The sequence below is a fragment of the Oncorhynchus masou genome, chromosome 24, assembly GCF_036934945.1.
Source record: "Oncorhynchus masou masou isolate Uvic2021 chromosome 24, UVic_Omas_1.1, whole genome shotgun sequence".
Taxonomy (NCBI): domain Eukaryota; kingdom Metazoa; phylum Chordata; class Actinopteri; order Salmoniformes; family Salmonidae; genus Oncorhynchus; species Oncorhynchus masou.
The window spans coordinates 63,546,321-63,562,376 of NC_088235.1; the positions used below are offsets into that span (position 1 = coordinate 63,546,321).

General features: G+C 44.6%; 1 protein-coding gene and 1 long non-coding RNA gene across 4 annotated transcripts in view; both read right to left on the reverse strand.

The window, feature by feature from the left end:
* Positions 1–6,305: 6,305 nt before the first annotated feature.
* Positions 6,306–7,938, reverse strand: LOC135511672 (uncharacterized). Its single transcript, XR_010451291.1, has 3 exons — positions 7,856–7,938; positions 6,802–6,913; positions 6,306–6,716 (listed from the first exon to the last, which is right to left on the reverse strand). It is a non-coding gene; the product is annotated as an uncharacterized LOC135511672 (long non-coding RNA).
* Positions 7,939–14,550: 6,612 nt separating this feature from the next.
* Positions 14,551–16,056, reverse strand: part of LOC135511673 (cdc42 effector protein 3-like) — an 11,792-nt gene continuing 10,286 nt past the window's right edge. For all 3 annotated transcript variants that reach the window (XM_064933152.1, XM_064933154.1, XM_064933155.1), the window contains one exon: positions 14,551–16,056. This exon is cut by the window's right edge and continues 339 nt beyond it. In XM_064933152.1, coding sequence (XP_064789224.1) covers positions 15,108–16,056 — 949 coding nt within the window. In that variant the 3' untranslated portion in view covers positions 14,551–15,107.

Below are 16,056 nucleotides of genomic sequence, written 5' to 3' on the forward strand. Positions count from 1 at the left end.
TTTAGTCTCTTCGCTGCCCGAATGTACTCGAGATTACAATGATCAGTCCAGATGAGAAAAGGGTGTATAGCCCCCTCAAGCCAATGTCTCCACACCTTCAGAGCCTTGACTACAGCTAACAACTCCCGGTCCCCCACATCATAGTTTCGCTCCGCTGGGCTGAGCTTGCTCGAATAGAAAGCACACGGGCGGAGCTTGGGTGGCACGCCCGAGCGTTGGGACAGCACGGCTCCAACCCCAGCCTCGGACGCATCCACCTCCACTATGAACGCTAAAGAGGGGTCCGGATGCGCCAACACGGGCGCATTGGTGAACAGCTCCTTCAGACGACTGAAAGCTCTGCCCGCCTCTGCTGACCAGCGCAAGCGCACCGGTCCTCCCTTCAGCAGTGAGGTGATGGGAGCAGCCACCTGACCAAAACCCCGGATAAACCTCTGCACTTCTTTCACCGTGGTCGGAGTCAGCCAATTACGCACGACTGTAACGCGATCATCCTCCATCACCACCACCGAAGTTGGAAATACGATACCCCAGGAAGGAAACGGACTGGTTGAAAAACTCACATTTCTCCGCCTTGCAATACAGGTCATGCTCCAGCAGTCGCCCAAGTACCTTACGCACCAGAGACACATGCTCCGCGCGTGTGGCAGAATAGATCAAGATGTCATCGATGTATACTACCACTCCCTGCCCGAGCAGGTCTCGGAGAATCTCATCTACGAAGGATTGGAAGACGGCTGGAGCATTCTTCAACCCGTATGGCATGACGCGAAACTCATAATGACCAGAAGTAGTACTAAATGCGGTTTTCCACTCATCTCCTCCCCGGATACGTACCAGATTATACGCGCTCCTCAGGTCCAGTTTTGTGAAGAAGCGCGCCCCGTGAAATGATTCCATCGCCGTAGCGATGAGAGGTAGTGGGTAACTAAACTCCACTGTGATGGAATTTAGACCTCTATAATCAATGCACGGACGCAGACCTCCATCCTTCTTCTTCACAAAAAAGAAGCTTGAGGAGACGGGTGATGCGGAGGGCCGAATGTACCCCTGTCCCAGCGATTCAGAAACATATGTTTCCATCGCAACTGTCTCCTCCTGGGACAATGGATACACGGGACTCCTAGGAAGTGCAGCGTTCTCCAGAAGGTTTATCGCGCAGTCCTCTCGACGATGAGGTGGTAATTGGGTCGCCTTCCTTTTACTGAAGGCCATAGCCAAATCGGCATATTCAGAGGGAATGCGCACGGTGGAAACCTGGTCTGGACTCTCCACCGTAGTCGCACCAACGGCAACTCCTATACACCTACGTGAACACTCCTCTGACCACCCCTTAAGAGCCCCGTCGCCAGGAAATCACGGGTTGTGTTGAGCTAACCAGGGAACCCCCAAAACCACTGGAAATGCAGGTGAATCTATAAGGAACAAACTAATCTGCTCCTTATGATCACCCTGCATTACCATGTCCAGCGGCACCGTAGCCTCACTAATTACTCCTGACCCTAATGGTCGGCTATCTAAGGAGTGCACGGGGAAAGGTCGATCTAACGACACCAGGGGAATCTCTAGCCTTAACGCAAGCCCACGATCCATGAAATTCCCAGCTGCGCCTGAATCGACTAGCGCCTTATGCTGTAGAGAGGGAAAAAACCCAGGGAAAGAAGTCAATACATACACATGACCGACAGGAAGCTCTGAATGAGTTTGGTGCTTACTCACCTGGGGTGATCGAGCAGTGCTCCGCCTGTCCTCCCGACTCCTAGACGAGTTCCTCCAGCACCGGTCGGACGTGTGCCCTCGTCGACCACAACTGGTGCAGGAGGACACTCCTCCTCCGGTCCCCCTCGAAGCCGCCCCTCCTAATTCCATAGGGATAGGGGCAGGGGGGCTGGGGATTGGAAACGACAGGACCTGATCCGAACGCCCGCGGGCAGCCAGCAGGTTGTCGAGACGGATAGCCAGATCGATAAGTTCATCCAGTGTGAATGTGGTGTCCCGACATGCCAGCTCCCTGCGGACGTCCTCCCTGAGACTACATCTGAAATGATCGATCAAGGCCCTGTCGTTCCATCCTGCTCCTGCGGCCAAAGTCCTGAACTCTAAAGCAAAGTCCTGTACGCTCCTCGTCTCCTGACGCAGGTGGAACAGCCGTTCACCCGCCGCCATACCCTCGGGTGGATGGTCAAAAACAGCTCGGAATCGGCGGGTGAACTCTGGGTAATTATCCTTCGCCGAGTCCGGACCATTCCACACTGCGTTGGCCCACTCGAGGGCTCGCCCAGTCAAGCAGGAGACGAGGGCGCACATGCTCTCCTCTCCAGAGGGAGCAGGCCGCACGGTAGCCAGGTATAGTTCCAGTTGAAGGAGGAAGCCCTGGCACCCAGCCGCCGATCCGTCATACTCCCTTGGGAGTGTCAGCCGAAGAGCCCTGGAGCCAGATGTGGTCACAGAAACAGGAGGTGCTGGAGAAGGGGGTGCTAGAGATGAGGTGGGGAGGCCACTCCTCTCCCATCAATCCATTCTCTCCATCATTTGGTCCATGGCAGAACCAATCCGGTGAAGCACGCTGGTATGATGGAGGACCCTCTCTTCCATCGATGGGAGAGGAGATGCGGCTGCTCCTGCTGATTCCATGGTGGTGCGGGATTCTGTCACGTCTTAACAAGGTGGGTGGAATCAGGCGCAGAGAGCAGATAGTTTATTCTCTGGCGAACAAAAAACACGGTCAACCCAACACACACAGGGTGAACAATCCAACACAGGATTAAAGACAGACCGGAGAATAACAACACAAGAACTACACTGACTGACATGAATACAAAAATAACAATCCCGCACAAAACAAGGGCGGGACAACCTACTACATATACAGACACTAATAAACTAAACAACACACAGGTGAAACCAATCAGACAAAACCAACAGATACACGAAAAGGGATCGGTAGTGGCTAGTAGGACGGTGACGACGACCGCCGAGCACCGCCTGAACAGGCAGGAGACCCAACCTCGGCGGAAGTCGTGACAGTATGTAGATGGCAGTAGATAAGTGATTTGTTGCTTGCATGTTGCATTGCAACATCAGACTGGGCATTTTGTAATCAAATATAATAATCACAAAAATAGTACAAAATACAGTACATTAAAATTTAGGCAGGGTAGCGGTTAGAGCGTTGGACTAGTAACCGGAAGGTTGCGAGTTCAAACCCCCGAGCTAACAAGGTACAAATCTGTCGTTCTGCCCCTGAACAGGCAGTTAACCCACTGTTCCTAGGCCGTCATTGAAAATAAGAATTTGTTCTTTAACTGACTTGCCTGGTTAAATAAAGGTAAAATAAAAATAACCAGGCCTAGCCAATCTGAATGGGCTTTATTAGTGGCAGAAATACTCCTCCTCACCCCACCCAAAGGTGAAGAAGCTGGAAGTAGAGGTCCTGGGCTGGGGTAGTTACACATGGTCTGCGGTTGTGAGGCCGGTTGGACGTACTGCCAAATTATTTAATACGGCGTATGGTAGAGAAATTAACATTTTATTCTCTGGCAACAGCTCTGGTGGACACTCCTGCAGTCAGGATGCCAATTGCACACTACCTCAAAACTAAAGACATCTGTGGCATTGTGTTGTGTGAAAAAACTGCACATTTTAGATAGGCCTTTTATTGTCCCCAGCACAAGGTGCACCTGTGTAATGATCATGCTGTTTAATCAGCTTCTTGACATGCCACAACTGTCAGGGGGATGGATTATCTTGACAAAGGATAACATGCTCACTAACAGGGATGTAAACTATAAATATAAAATAAATAAATAAAAAAAAATATATATATACACACACACACACACACACACCAGTCAAAGTTTGGACACACCTACTCATTCAAGACTTCTTTCATCTATTTTTTATTTTACAATTTTCTACATTGTAGAATAATAGTGAAGTCATAACTATGAAATAACAGATATGGAATCATATAGTAACCAAAAATGTGTTAACCAAATCAAAATATATGTTATATTTGAGATTCTTCAAAGTAGCCACCATTTGCCTTGATGAGAACTTTGCACACTCTTGGCATTCTCTCAACCAGCTTCATGAGGAATGCTTTTCCAACAGTCTTGATTGAGTTCCCACGCTTAACACTGTTTTGGGGTACTACATGATTCCATATATGTTATTTCATAGTATTGATGTCTTTCCTATTATTGTACAATGTAGAAAATGGTAAAAATAAAGAAAAAACCTTGAATGAGTAGGTGTGTAAACTTTTGACTGGTACTGTACTGTACAGTTGAAGTCAGAAGTTTACATACACTTAGTTTGGAGTCATTAAAACCCATTTCTCAACCATTCCACAAATTTCTTGTTAACAAACTATAGTTTTGACAAGTCAGTCTAGTAAGTAATTTTTCCAACAATTGTTTACAGACAGATTATTTCACTTATAATTCACTGTATCACAATTCCAGTGGGTCAGAAGTTTACATACACTAAGTTGACTCTGCCTTTAAACAGATTGGAAAATTCCAGAAAATGATGTCATGGCTTTAGAAGCTTCTGATAGGCTAATTGACATCATTTGAGTCAATTGGAGGTCTACCTGTGGATGTATTTCAAGGCCTACTTTCAAACTCAGTGCCTCTTTGCTTGACATCATGGGAAAATTAAAAGAAATCATCCAATACCTCAGAAAATAATTATAAACATCCACAAGTCTGGTTTATTCTTGGGAGCAATTTCCAAACGCCTGAAGGTACCATGTTCATCTGTACAAACAATAGTGCGCAAGTATAAACACCATGGGATCACGCAGCCATCATACCGCTCAGGAAGGAGAAGCGTTCTGTCTCCTAGAGATGTAAGTACTTTGGTGCGAAAAGTGCAAATCAATCCCAGAACAACAACAAAGGACCTTGTGAAGATGCTGGAGGAAATGAGTACAAAAGTATCTATATCTACAGTAAAACGAGTCCTATATCGACATAACCTGAAAGGCTGCTCAGCAAGCAGGAAGCCACTGCTCCAAAACCGCCACAAAAAAGCAAGACTACGGTTTGCAACTGCACATGGGGACAAAGATCGTACTTTTTGGAGAAATGTCCTCTGGTCTGATGAAACAAAAATAGAACTGTTTGGCCATAATGACCATCATCATGTTTGGAGGAAAAAGGGGGAAGGCTTGCAAGCCGAAGAACACCATCCCAACCATGAAGCACAGGGGTGGCAGCATCATGTTGTGGGGGTACTTTGCTGTAGGAGGGACTGGTGCACTTCACAAAATAGATGCCATCATGAGGCAGGAAAATTATGTAGATATATTGAAGCAACATCAAGACATCAGTCAGAAGTTTAAAGCTTGGTCACAAATGGACAATGACCCCAAGCATACTTCCAAAGATGTGGCAAAATGGCATATTGGAGTGGCCATCACAAAGCCCTGACCTCAATCCTATAGACAATTTGTGGGCAGAACTGAAAAAGCATGTGAGAGCAAGGAGGCCTACAAACCTGACTCAGTTTACACCAGCTCTGTCAGGAGAAATGGGCCAAAATTCTCCCAACTTATTGTGGGTAGGTTGTGAAAGGCTACCCAAAACGTTTGACCCAAGTTAAACAATTTAAAGGCAATGCTACCAAATACACCTTGAGTGTATGTAAACTTCTGACCCACTGGGAATGTGATGAAATAAAATCTGAAATAAATCCTTCTCTCTACTATTATTCTGACATTTCACATTCTTAAAATAAAGTGGTGCTCCTAACTGACCTAAAACAGGAAATTTTACTAGGATTAAATGTCAGGAATTGTGAAAAACTGAGTTTAAAATGTATTTGGATGAGGTGTATGTAAACCTCCGACTTCAACTATATATAGGTATATATATATCAGGAAATGTACATAATGAATTTGTACACATTGTAGATAAAAAAATAGCATACGATATTTCAGAAATTTAACTACCTCTTGCATAGAATTATCGGACTCCCCCTAACTAACCAATGGCATAATACCTTGTTGATATGCATGTTCAACCAACCAATAGGAATACAAACATTGAATAAATGTTTCTTCAGTGGCAAGTGAAACCACAACCAACCCTGTTACATACACTTGTCAACACATGTCAACACTGTTATTGTACCTCAGATATGAAAATACAATCTAGTATTCATTTCCTGAATATTTTGTAGTAAGATTTCAAGATCTATTGAAACTTTGCAAATTGTTTTGATTTGAAATTCCACTTTTAAGTAAAATGATGTTGAACAATCCTGATAACGTCGACATTACCCCAGACAAGTAATTTCCTCACTGATGACTGGGAGGGAGGACCATCGACTCCAAGAGATGAAGAACCATGTTGGAGGAGGTCGAAAATGTATACCTCTGTGAAGTATTCACTGATCATTCAACTTGACATTGGTGATGTTCTATCTTTGGATGAGTTCATGTTCCTCACAGTGGTGTGAAGTACTTAAATAAAAATACTTTAAAGTACTACTTAAGTAGTTTACATGGGTATCTGTTCTGTACTTTACTATGCAGAAGCTCAGATGAGTTGCAGAAAAAACAGATGTGGAGACTGAGGTTGGAGTTAGCTGAGGTGAACAGGGTAAACAGGTCCTGAGGGGAATGGAAGGTAGTGGTGGTGAGTAAAATCCAGAGCAAGGTAGTTGGGTGGTGAGATGTGGAATAGGAGCCAGAGACAGAGCGGTAACTGCAATGAGAGGATAAACGGTGTCTGGCAGGGAAACAGGCATAGGCTCTTGAATAATCATAAATGGCTAGAATCATGAACTGACTGAGCAGAGATTACAATCTGGCAGAGTGGAAGTGGCAGGACTGAGTATTTGTAGAGGTCTTGATTATGGAACGAGTTGCAGCTGGTAGGGATCTGCTCTGACTCCAGCACACCTGTCTCCAACCACACAATCACACAGAGAGGGAGAGAGAGTGTTCAGGGGGATTAACTGCAGGTCAAGAAGACACTGGATGAACACCAGAGGGCGTAACAGGAGCAGATATGACAATTTTAGCAATTACATTTACTTTTGATATTTAAAACCAAATACTTTTAGACTTTTACTCAAGCAGGATTTTACTGGGTGACTTCCACTTTTACTTCAGTCATTTTCTATTAAGGTATCTTAGACTAACATGATTTTTTTGAGACATACAGCATGGCTTACATTGCATCTCACACAATCTGATTCTTCGCACTTTTTTAATATAAGACTCCGGACTCTGGTCAGACTCTGGTCATATAACCCAACAAGATAGAACATCTGGTTGTCCATTGGAGGAACAGTTTCTCTACTTGGCAGATTAACAATATACAGCACAGTTTCAAACCTATGCTGACACATTCTGAAAATATTACCCATAACGTTGTTGGTGTCGGCTTCTGACTTACACTTATACGGACTCTGTCAAATTCAATCTGGTCCACTATCAGGAAGGAAGTAGCTCTTATTTTAAAATGGTCTAATGCTCAATCAGACAGTGATTGAGGTCTGGAGTAGAAGTGTCACATGGATTCTGGCTCAGGGCGTACTGTGGGTTTGTCGCAGATTTACCCCATGTTGACTAGGATTGACAGTCCAAAGGGAAAATGTTCAAACAGACTAAACGTGAAGTGAATAGTGCCCAGCTACTGCCTGATTATTCAAGAGTTTAGACTATAGAGGAACCAGTCTTGCAGATGTGATCACATGACAGCTCACATGACAGCTCCAGTGACAACAACAACAACAAAAGTATTTTTAGGCGATAAAAGAGAATCTGAGTCACTGATAGAGCTCCTTGGAAATGGAGGGATCAAGAGGAGGATAGGGAAAACAGAGAGTAGGGTCTTACCTTAAAAGGGCAGAATCCGAGGGCGGCTGGGCTATAACGGAAGGAATGTAAACCGTTGACCTGTGAACACTCCTCCATTTAAAAATGGGGGGAAAAATCCATCTGTGTATGTGAGTTTGTTTGTAAGTGTGTGGTACAGCAGGTTAAACTTGTTTAATGCAGGAAGTTAATGTTAGAGGTAGATAAAAGCAATATTGCTTTCTTTGAGTTAGTCACTGGCTAGAATGTACAAAAATGTTTCATGCATTTCTAATACTTTTCAAATTCACTATAGAAACTCACAATATATCTATTTTGTAGTGTTATGATATTGGTTAGGGAGTTTAGGTCTTAGGAGCATAAGTAGACACTACCACTTCCACACTCCATCCCCAGGGGGCAGCAGCAACCGGGTCACAGGCTTTCAGAAAGCCTTGTGAAGCCTTGATAATCACACAGGTGTGGGCAATTAGGGATGATTGTCAACCCGTGAGCGAGGTGTTAAGAAGCCTCCTATCACCAGCCTTTGTTTTCGTGTTGTCTATTTAGTTTGGGCATTCTTTTTGTACATATTTACTTTAGTCACCATTTCGAAATAATATTCTGCTTGGGCTGTCTGGCCCTTTGGGATTCAAGATGGGGGTGGCCCTGGACCCCTGGAAGTTTACTTTCTCCTGGGCACATGCATGCACCACAGTCTGCATACTCTGACTTCTCACATATATGCACACAACAAATCAGGGTATAGACCATGTATCTAGGCCTAGGACCCCTAGACATAGAGGGCAACAATATCAGTAGGCCAGCTATCTGGTTTTGTAACAGTAGGCCTACTGTACTTCTAACAGTAACTGTCCATGCATGCTCATTGAGTACACTGCAGTAAGTACACTGGGTGCAAATGCCCACTTTAGGATTCTGAGGTGACACTGTGAACTTCTGAACAGTAGTGCCACGACACTGACAGAAGTGTCCTAGAGCTGTATGATAAGGACAGAGAGAGAGAAGGATGAGAGAAAAAGGGGCAAATGATGTCACCCCGGCTGGATTTCCCCCATATCTATAAGAGGAAATGTCCTCCCAGGTACTGACCGACCCCCCCCCCCCGACATCGTAGGAATTCTCATAGGGTTGTTTTCAGGCAACGCTGCAAAGAGCAAATATATAACCATCACATACGTTAATTCCACACGTGTGGTTATAGGCAGTTGAGTAGGACACCCTATTGGAGATACTCTTAATGTGCACTTGTTGCTGTAGAGATGAGTAGGGCCGTTCAAAACACAGCCGAACTTAGCAGAGGAGACGCCACTGGAAAGGGATGCTTTGATCTCACCCCCTCCTACTTACACTGCCTTTTGAGGACAGTTCAGCGTCTCATAAAGCGTCTCAGTAGGAGTACTGATATAGATTCCCTCTCTTATTCATTATGATTTAACCCTCTAGAGTCTCAGCTGGGGTGGGGGTGAGGGTGAAGGGGGGGGTTCTACTAAGCTAATGGAGTTGTTTTAAGATGGTCATACCAGGGATCATTTAGCTATTTGATTTTTAATTTAATTAAGCTATTAAGGTATAAAAAAAAAGTATAAAAAGGTGTAAAAAAATATACAGTTTATAAAACAATTATTTGATGAAACAGAATTTGGCCTTACTGCTATTAGCCCATAGAAACACATTGAATAACAGCTTCATTTGTGGATATACAGATAGTCAAAAATAATTTTTATGGAAGTTTGTTCTGAGGTGTCTGTCCTATATCGGAGAGATATATTTTAAAACCTTATTTTATGTACTAAACTATTTCCACATTTACTCCATTCACCCAGAAGGCGAGATCAGTACAGGTGCATCAAAGCTGGGACCGAGAGACTGAAAAACAGCTTCTATCTCAAGGCCATCAGACTGATCTCAAGGCCATCACTTGATACAATGCCTCTCTAAATAATGCCACTTTAATAATGTTTACATATCTTACATTACTCATATCACATGTAAATACGGGATTTTATACCATCTATTGCACCTTGCCTATGCCGCTCGGCCATCGCTCATCCATATACTTACATGTACATATTCTCATTCACCGCTTTAGATTTGTGTGTTTTAGGCAGTTTTGCGGGAATTGTTAGATTACTTGTTAGATATTACTGCATCTGCTAACCATGTGTATGTAACAAATACAATTTGATTTGAACCTGGTACCAGCTACCTTCAGACTAGTCTTGTAAGGCTTGTGGACATCCTAGAGCAAAACAACCGACATGTACATGTTTGGGAGAGAATCACCTTTACATATGTAGTGATTGGTCCAAACTTTGCAGACGATACAGACAGAAATTGGCAGATCAAGGCAAAACTGAGCCTAGATCAGAGGTCCTACTGTGAGATGCTTAATGAATATGAGTCCTTTATATGACAAGATTCTGTCACTATTGCATGCATTCTGTCGGGAGTGGGATGACTGAATAATTCATGATGTTTTCAGTGTGAGGGATGTCATAAATTAAGGAGATTAACTGGCAAGCTCTGCAGACTTTTGGTTTCGGGCCCCTGCTTGTGTCCTGTCTCATGAAGGCTTTTCTGTATTAATCACTAAGCTGACAGTACAGCAGAATACTGTACAGTACTGTGTCTGTCTGTCTCTGAATGCAGGCTGAACTCTGGGGGATAGAAACATGTATCTGAAGCCAATAAAGTACCAGTCACTCCTCTTAACTGTACATCATGCTTCTTTTACTGTACTGTACATTAATGTATTACTCTACCTACGATTTATGTTGTCCACCAAGTTCAAACTTCACAAATGCAGTGGTAACACGTTAATTAACAAACTCTCCCTCTCAAAATAAGACACCAACATAGACCTTTAGGGTTAACCGCATGCAAGCTAACAGTTATAAACGTCTTTACGGGTTGTGAGGACTGATGGCTGAACACACAGTGAGGTACTACAGTCTCGTCTTGTTCCCATCATTCAACGATCTGACACCGTCCTGCGCTTCAATCCTTGACCTTTGCCCTCTGCCTCCTCCTCAGCTTCAGTCTCCACGTGCTGCAGACACAAACCTCCCTCGCCATGGAAACGGTAGCAAACAACCGTTAACACGGCAGACCTGAAGTATGCAGGCCCCGGAGACCAAACTGCGTGTGAGCCTGCTTGTAGTCTGCTCTGCGTCACTCTCTCCTCCTGTAATGTTTGTGCCCCTCAGGCAAAGAAAGTTTTCCACGGTCTCACGTTTTCTACCCTTCTGTCTAAGGTGAGCTGGTTTCCATTCCAAGCGGCAGATTCAGCAGGTTTGGGGAGAACACTTGATCCCTGCCTCTGTGCACAGCATCCCAAAGTAAATGTTCCCATAAAGCTCCACTTATTGCCCTCGACAAGAAATCATATCTCCTTATGCAACAACAATAACACTCATATTTATTTTTAAGATAAGCCTAGCAGAACATTTACTCTTGCCTTCCTTTCTGGGTGTACGGAAAGCGGTCATGTTTTGCTCGATGTTGTGGAAGAGCAGTGAGAGGAAGACAAGAATATCTTTATCCTATCCTCCTGACCGCGCCTCTACTTTCTCCTCGGCGGGCCAGAGAGCAGGGAAATGTCCCTCTATTTGCCTAGTGCGAATACCACTATGAGGGGCTCCATAAGTAACACTTCTATGTGAAAGACACTGCATACATTATTCCGGGCTCTGTCTGAGCGGGGGTGGAAAAATTTGCCTGGGTTTGAGTTATGCTTTCTTTGGCACTCCTGGCCCACGGGCCAAAGCTTATTCATCCTGAAACCTGACAGCTTCACCTTAGTCCAGGAAATAGAAACATGCGAGAGCTGGACTCCCATGATCTCAAATGTTCTGTTGGGTTATTTGAAGCGAGAGACACCTGAACGATTTATCAACTCTCGTGATGAACGAGAACATTCTTTGCGAAAACAAGCTCAGTAGTATATTTATAGTTTAGCCACTTCAACTTAGGGTGGACTGTTTATGGTACCTTGCTAATCCATGATCTTGGCTGCCCATGGCTAATACCTCCCTGTAGGGAGTGTGTAATATGTTCGAAAATATGGCTATGAACTACCTTATTTGTTTGTGTTTCCATGCTTAGTCTAGTTGAATTCCATGTAACAGGAAAGTGAATAAACATATTTTTTTCCAGTTAAAGTCCTCCCTCTACGTCAGGCTTCTTACCACTTTGCCAACCCACACCACCAAAGTCATAGAAAATAGAATTGAGTAATTAAGTATTTGCTGATTTTGTCAAGCGACTGACCGACACAACAACGAGGGGGGAAGAAATCGCCTCTCTCTCCTTCTGGAGAATCACTAATAAGGCTAAACCAATTAGGACCCTCCCTTTTTCCCAGCACTAATGACTGTGAAAACATGGCAAATAACAAAGTTTGGGCCAAACGTTTGTAGTAATTGAATTTCAAAGGCATTTACTCTGAGCTGGAAAACATAAAGTGAATTCAAGATGGAGCCATAGAAGCAAGTGAGAAACATGTAGGGATGGTGTTATATTTTGTAATATGTCTGTGGGCGTATCACATGCTAAATGTTTCCATTTGGTGCGTGATAGAAGCCTGATATGCATAGGCGTTGAGGAATAGCAGCTGTAGCAGTAGAGAATTGAACCCTGGGTTGATCCAGGTCAACAGGAACTGACCTTGGCCCTGGACCCCCCTGGTCATAAAAACACAGCCCAACAAGGCTATTTTCCATCTTCTATACAAAGAAGTACAATCCCTTGCATTCTCTATTCTTATTGTATGATTTTTGGGTAGACCAGCTAAGAGAGTTGGCAATTTTGGGATTGAGACAGGCAGTACAGGTTATCGGAGGCTCGTAGTTGAGATGCAGATGCAGTGCCCTAGACTGCTGCGCCACTCGGGAGCCCAGATGAAGGGGAGGAGACAGGTTAAAGAAGGATTTTAAGACTAGGGACAATTGAAACATGGATTGTGTATGTGTGCCATTCAGAGGGTGAATGGGCAAGATAAAAGCTTTAAGTGCCTTTGAACGGGGTATGGTAGTAGATGCCAGGCGCACCGGTTTGAGTGCGAGAACCACAACGCTCTGGGATTTCATGCTCAAAAGTTTCCTGTGTGTGTCAAGAATGGTCCACCACCCAAAGGACATCCAGCCAACTTGACACAACTGTGGGAAGCATTGGAGTCAACATCGGCCAGCATCCCTACGGAACACTTTTGACACCTTATAGAGTCCACGCCCCAATGAATTGAGGCCGTTCTGAGGGCAAAAGGGTGTGCAACTCAATATGAGGAAGGTGATCCTAATGTTGTGTACATGCAGTGTGTTACACAACATACTACAGCCACACATGTATGGTTACACGACTGTCCTCTGAAGACTGTCATCAACTCAATGTCGTACCATTACAGGTGTGAACATAGTCATTACCTCTTCCTCAGCAGCACGATTTCCATTACTAGTCAGTGCTCAGAAGTTGTGCTCGAAAACTACGGAGGTGACACATGCAAAACTCTTCACAATTCATCCAAGGAATTTCCACTGGTCAGGGCATCTGCTAGCTACCACATTCGTTTTGCATGACGGGCGGCGGAAATCTGTTCCTCCTCATGTCTGGTTCAGCCAAGCACGAGTCGCCGCCCCCCCCAACTAGGTTTTGCATTGTTGTTTACGGACATAGAGGTCTCCCAATTATTTGGTGGAGGTTTATCACCTCTAGCTATTCCTCTACAAAAATGGAAGCAAACCGAACTCAGAACTTGCATGCCAAATGAACTTGCTCAAATGAACACAATAATATGGGAATGGGATGGAGCTTGTGAAAATGGTTCCCACATGGGTATTATTGTGGCTGGCCTTATCTATGTTGTTTTCTGAAGGGGTCCTATGCCGGTTAAAGAGTGGCACCATAGCTGGTTCTTAAGACATCTAATGGGACACGGTGGGGGGCACACTTAGCCTGCACGTGGCCACTCAGAGACCATAAGAGGAGATGGAGGATGGGGATTGTATATAAGGGGGAGAGGGCGGTGGTTAAGAGGGTACAGGCGTTGGTAATTATAGCTGCCTTACCCTTTCAGACTGTTGCCTCAACACTGCTATGCCAACACCTCCTTTATTGTAGCCAGACAGAGGTGAGTGGCCATCCATCTCTTTGTACTGAACATAGTTTGCCTGTGGGTAGGCGGAGAGATTTTTACAATCCCAACGCCACTATACACTGATTGATGGGTGGGTTTAAAGCCCCTTCTACTCTAAACAGCTGATTTATGCCCGCTCCTAGATGCATGTGCTCCATTGCTGGAATGTAGGGAATTTTAAAGACCCCTCCTCTGCTTGTGCCGTCCGCACGCAAACAAAAGGAGCAGGCGCCTGGTTGAGCAGATCAAGGAGTGCTCTCCCACAAGTGCTCCCACCGCAGGGCAGTGAAGGAGAATGTAAAGAATGCCAGAAGGCGAGAAAGAAAGCCATTCTGTCCCTCTTCTCTCTTTTCCACTGTCTCGGTCTGTTTGAGTTTTGCATTTCTCTCCTCACGCCTTCTTGCTTTTTACCTGTACTGAAGTGTACTGTACTGTGTAGGCCTATCGTCTTCACTTTGTGTTCCTCTTTATTTTACTCTCTATCTTATACCTCTGTCTTTTCCTCTGAAAGATCTCATACCACCAAGGATACAACTCTGCTAAATCACAAATTATTTCACTCTTTTGAAAAAATGTAGGGGGAAAAAAGGACACATTTTATTTATTAACGCTATATAACAAAAACAAGTACTGTATAGTATGCATAGGATCTTTGTAGTTTTGTTAATAAAATGGTCATGTGACAAACAAAATTAGTGCTTTGATAAACACATTAAAAGTCACCAAGATGCATTATATTTAGATATTGAGAAACAGAGCTTTAGATTGTGTATCAAAGCAATAACTACTTCAGAACACGTATCTTTTTTTATCTACAGCTAAAGCCGGGATAAGAACACTAAAAAAACACTAAAATAGATTGCAAAATAGGCTGGGGTTTAGTTGTAATTCAACAGCGCATGCATCTCTAATGCCTGTAGCACAAAGCACAAACATAAAAAGCATTGAAACCCTAAGGAAGCTAAGACAGAAACATATTTCAGAAAATAACAACACAAGCAGCGCTGCATACCGAAGTTAATTTCCATCACAATAATATCCACATGCCATGGACAATATTTTGACAGGTTTGTGAGTCTTTTCTCATAGTTCTCTCTTAAGTTCTATATTTCCCTTTCAACTCACTAGCCTTAGCATTGTTCAAGGTCTTGTCTTTAACTTGGGGTCACCCATAATGTTGAGTACATCATCAAGAATGGATGGGCCCAAATCGAGTTCAAGTGACAAAAGGGAACCAGTGATGTAGGAGATGGAGTCCTGTGACACCCTCTTGTCATTGCAGAATTCAAAGTCGATGTCGCAAATGCGCCCCTCGTCCACCCCGCTGTCCCTGTCCACCCAGTCTCCATTGCAGTCAGAGAGCGCTTTTTCATAGCAGAGGGTAATGTCATTGTTAAAGCTTCCCAAGCCATTGCAGTTGCCGTTGCCGTTGATGCCTTCGTTACCATTGCAGGTGCCATTGATGTTGCCGTTAATGTAGTAGGTTGGTGTAGGCTTTTCATAACCTCTTTCAATATTATAATTTTCATAATTGCTTTTGAAGACTTTCTTGGTCTTTGGCTTCTCTGGTTTCTCTATCAGATCCAGCAGGACGTCTGGTTTGGTTGTGACCTCTGTAGGAGGTTTGGTGTGGTTGCTGCTTAAGACCTCAATGGAACACAACAGGGTTTCCATCTCCAGGATCCCCAGTTTATCAGTCCCATCTGGGCCCCCTAGGGGAGGGGTAGGAACCCGCCCTACCATGCTATCCAGTGGTTCCTTAACGGGCATAGAGAACATATTGGTGGAGAGGAGGGGCAAGGTGAGGGCCTGGCACCCCCCGATTGAAGGAAGCGAGATGGCGTTCTTCAGAACCGGAGAGGGCGTCTCGGTGAACTGGGCATCAGATGCACTGTTGGCCCGCAGGAACTCATTGTGGACGCCGTATTGCGGACGGAACACCTCACCTTTCCCAGGCAGGAGCTCAAACTTCCCCTGGAGGAAGGACATGTCCCCGAAGGCGTCCCTCTCGCCGCCCTTTCCGATGTGAATGGTGTGGCGAAAGTCCCCCAGCGGTGGACTGATCATGTCTGGGGACAGGATGTCCCTC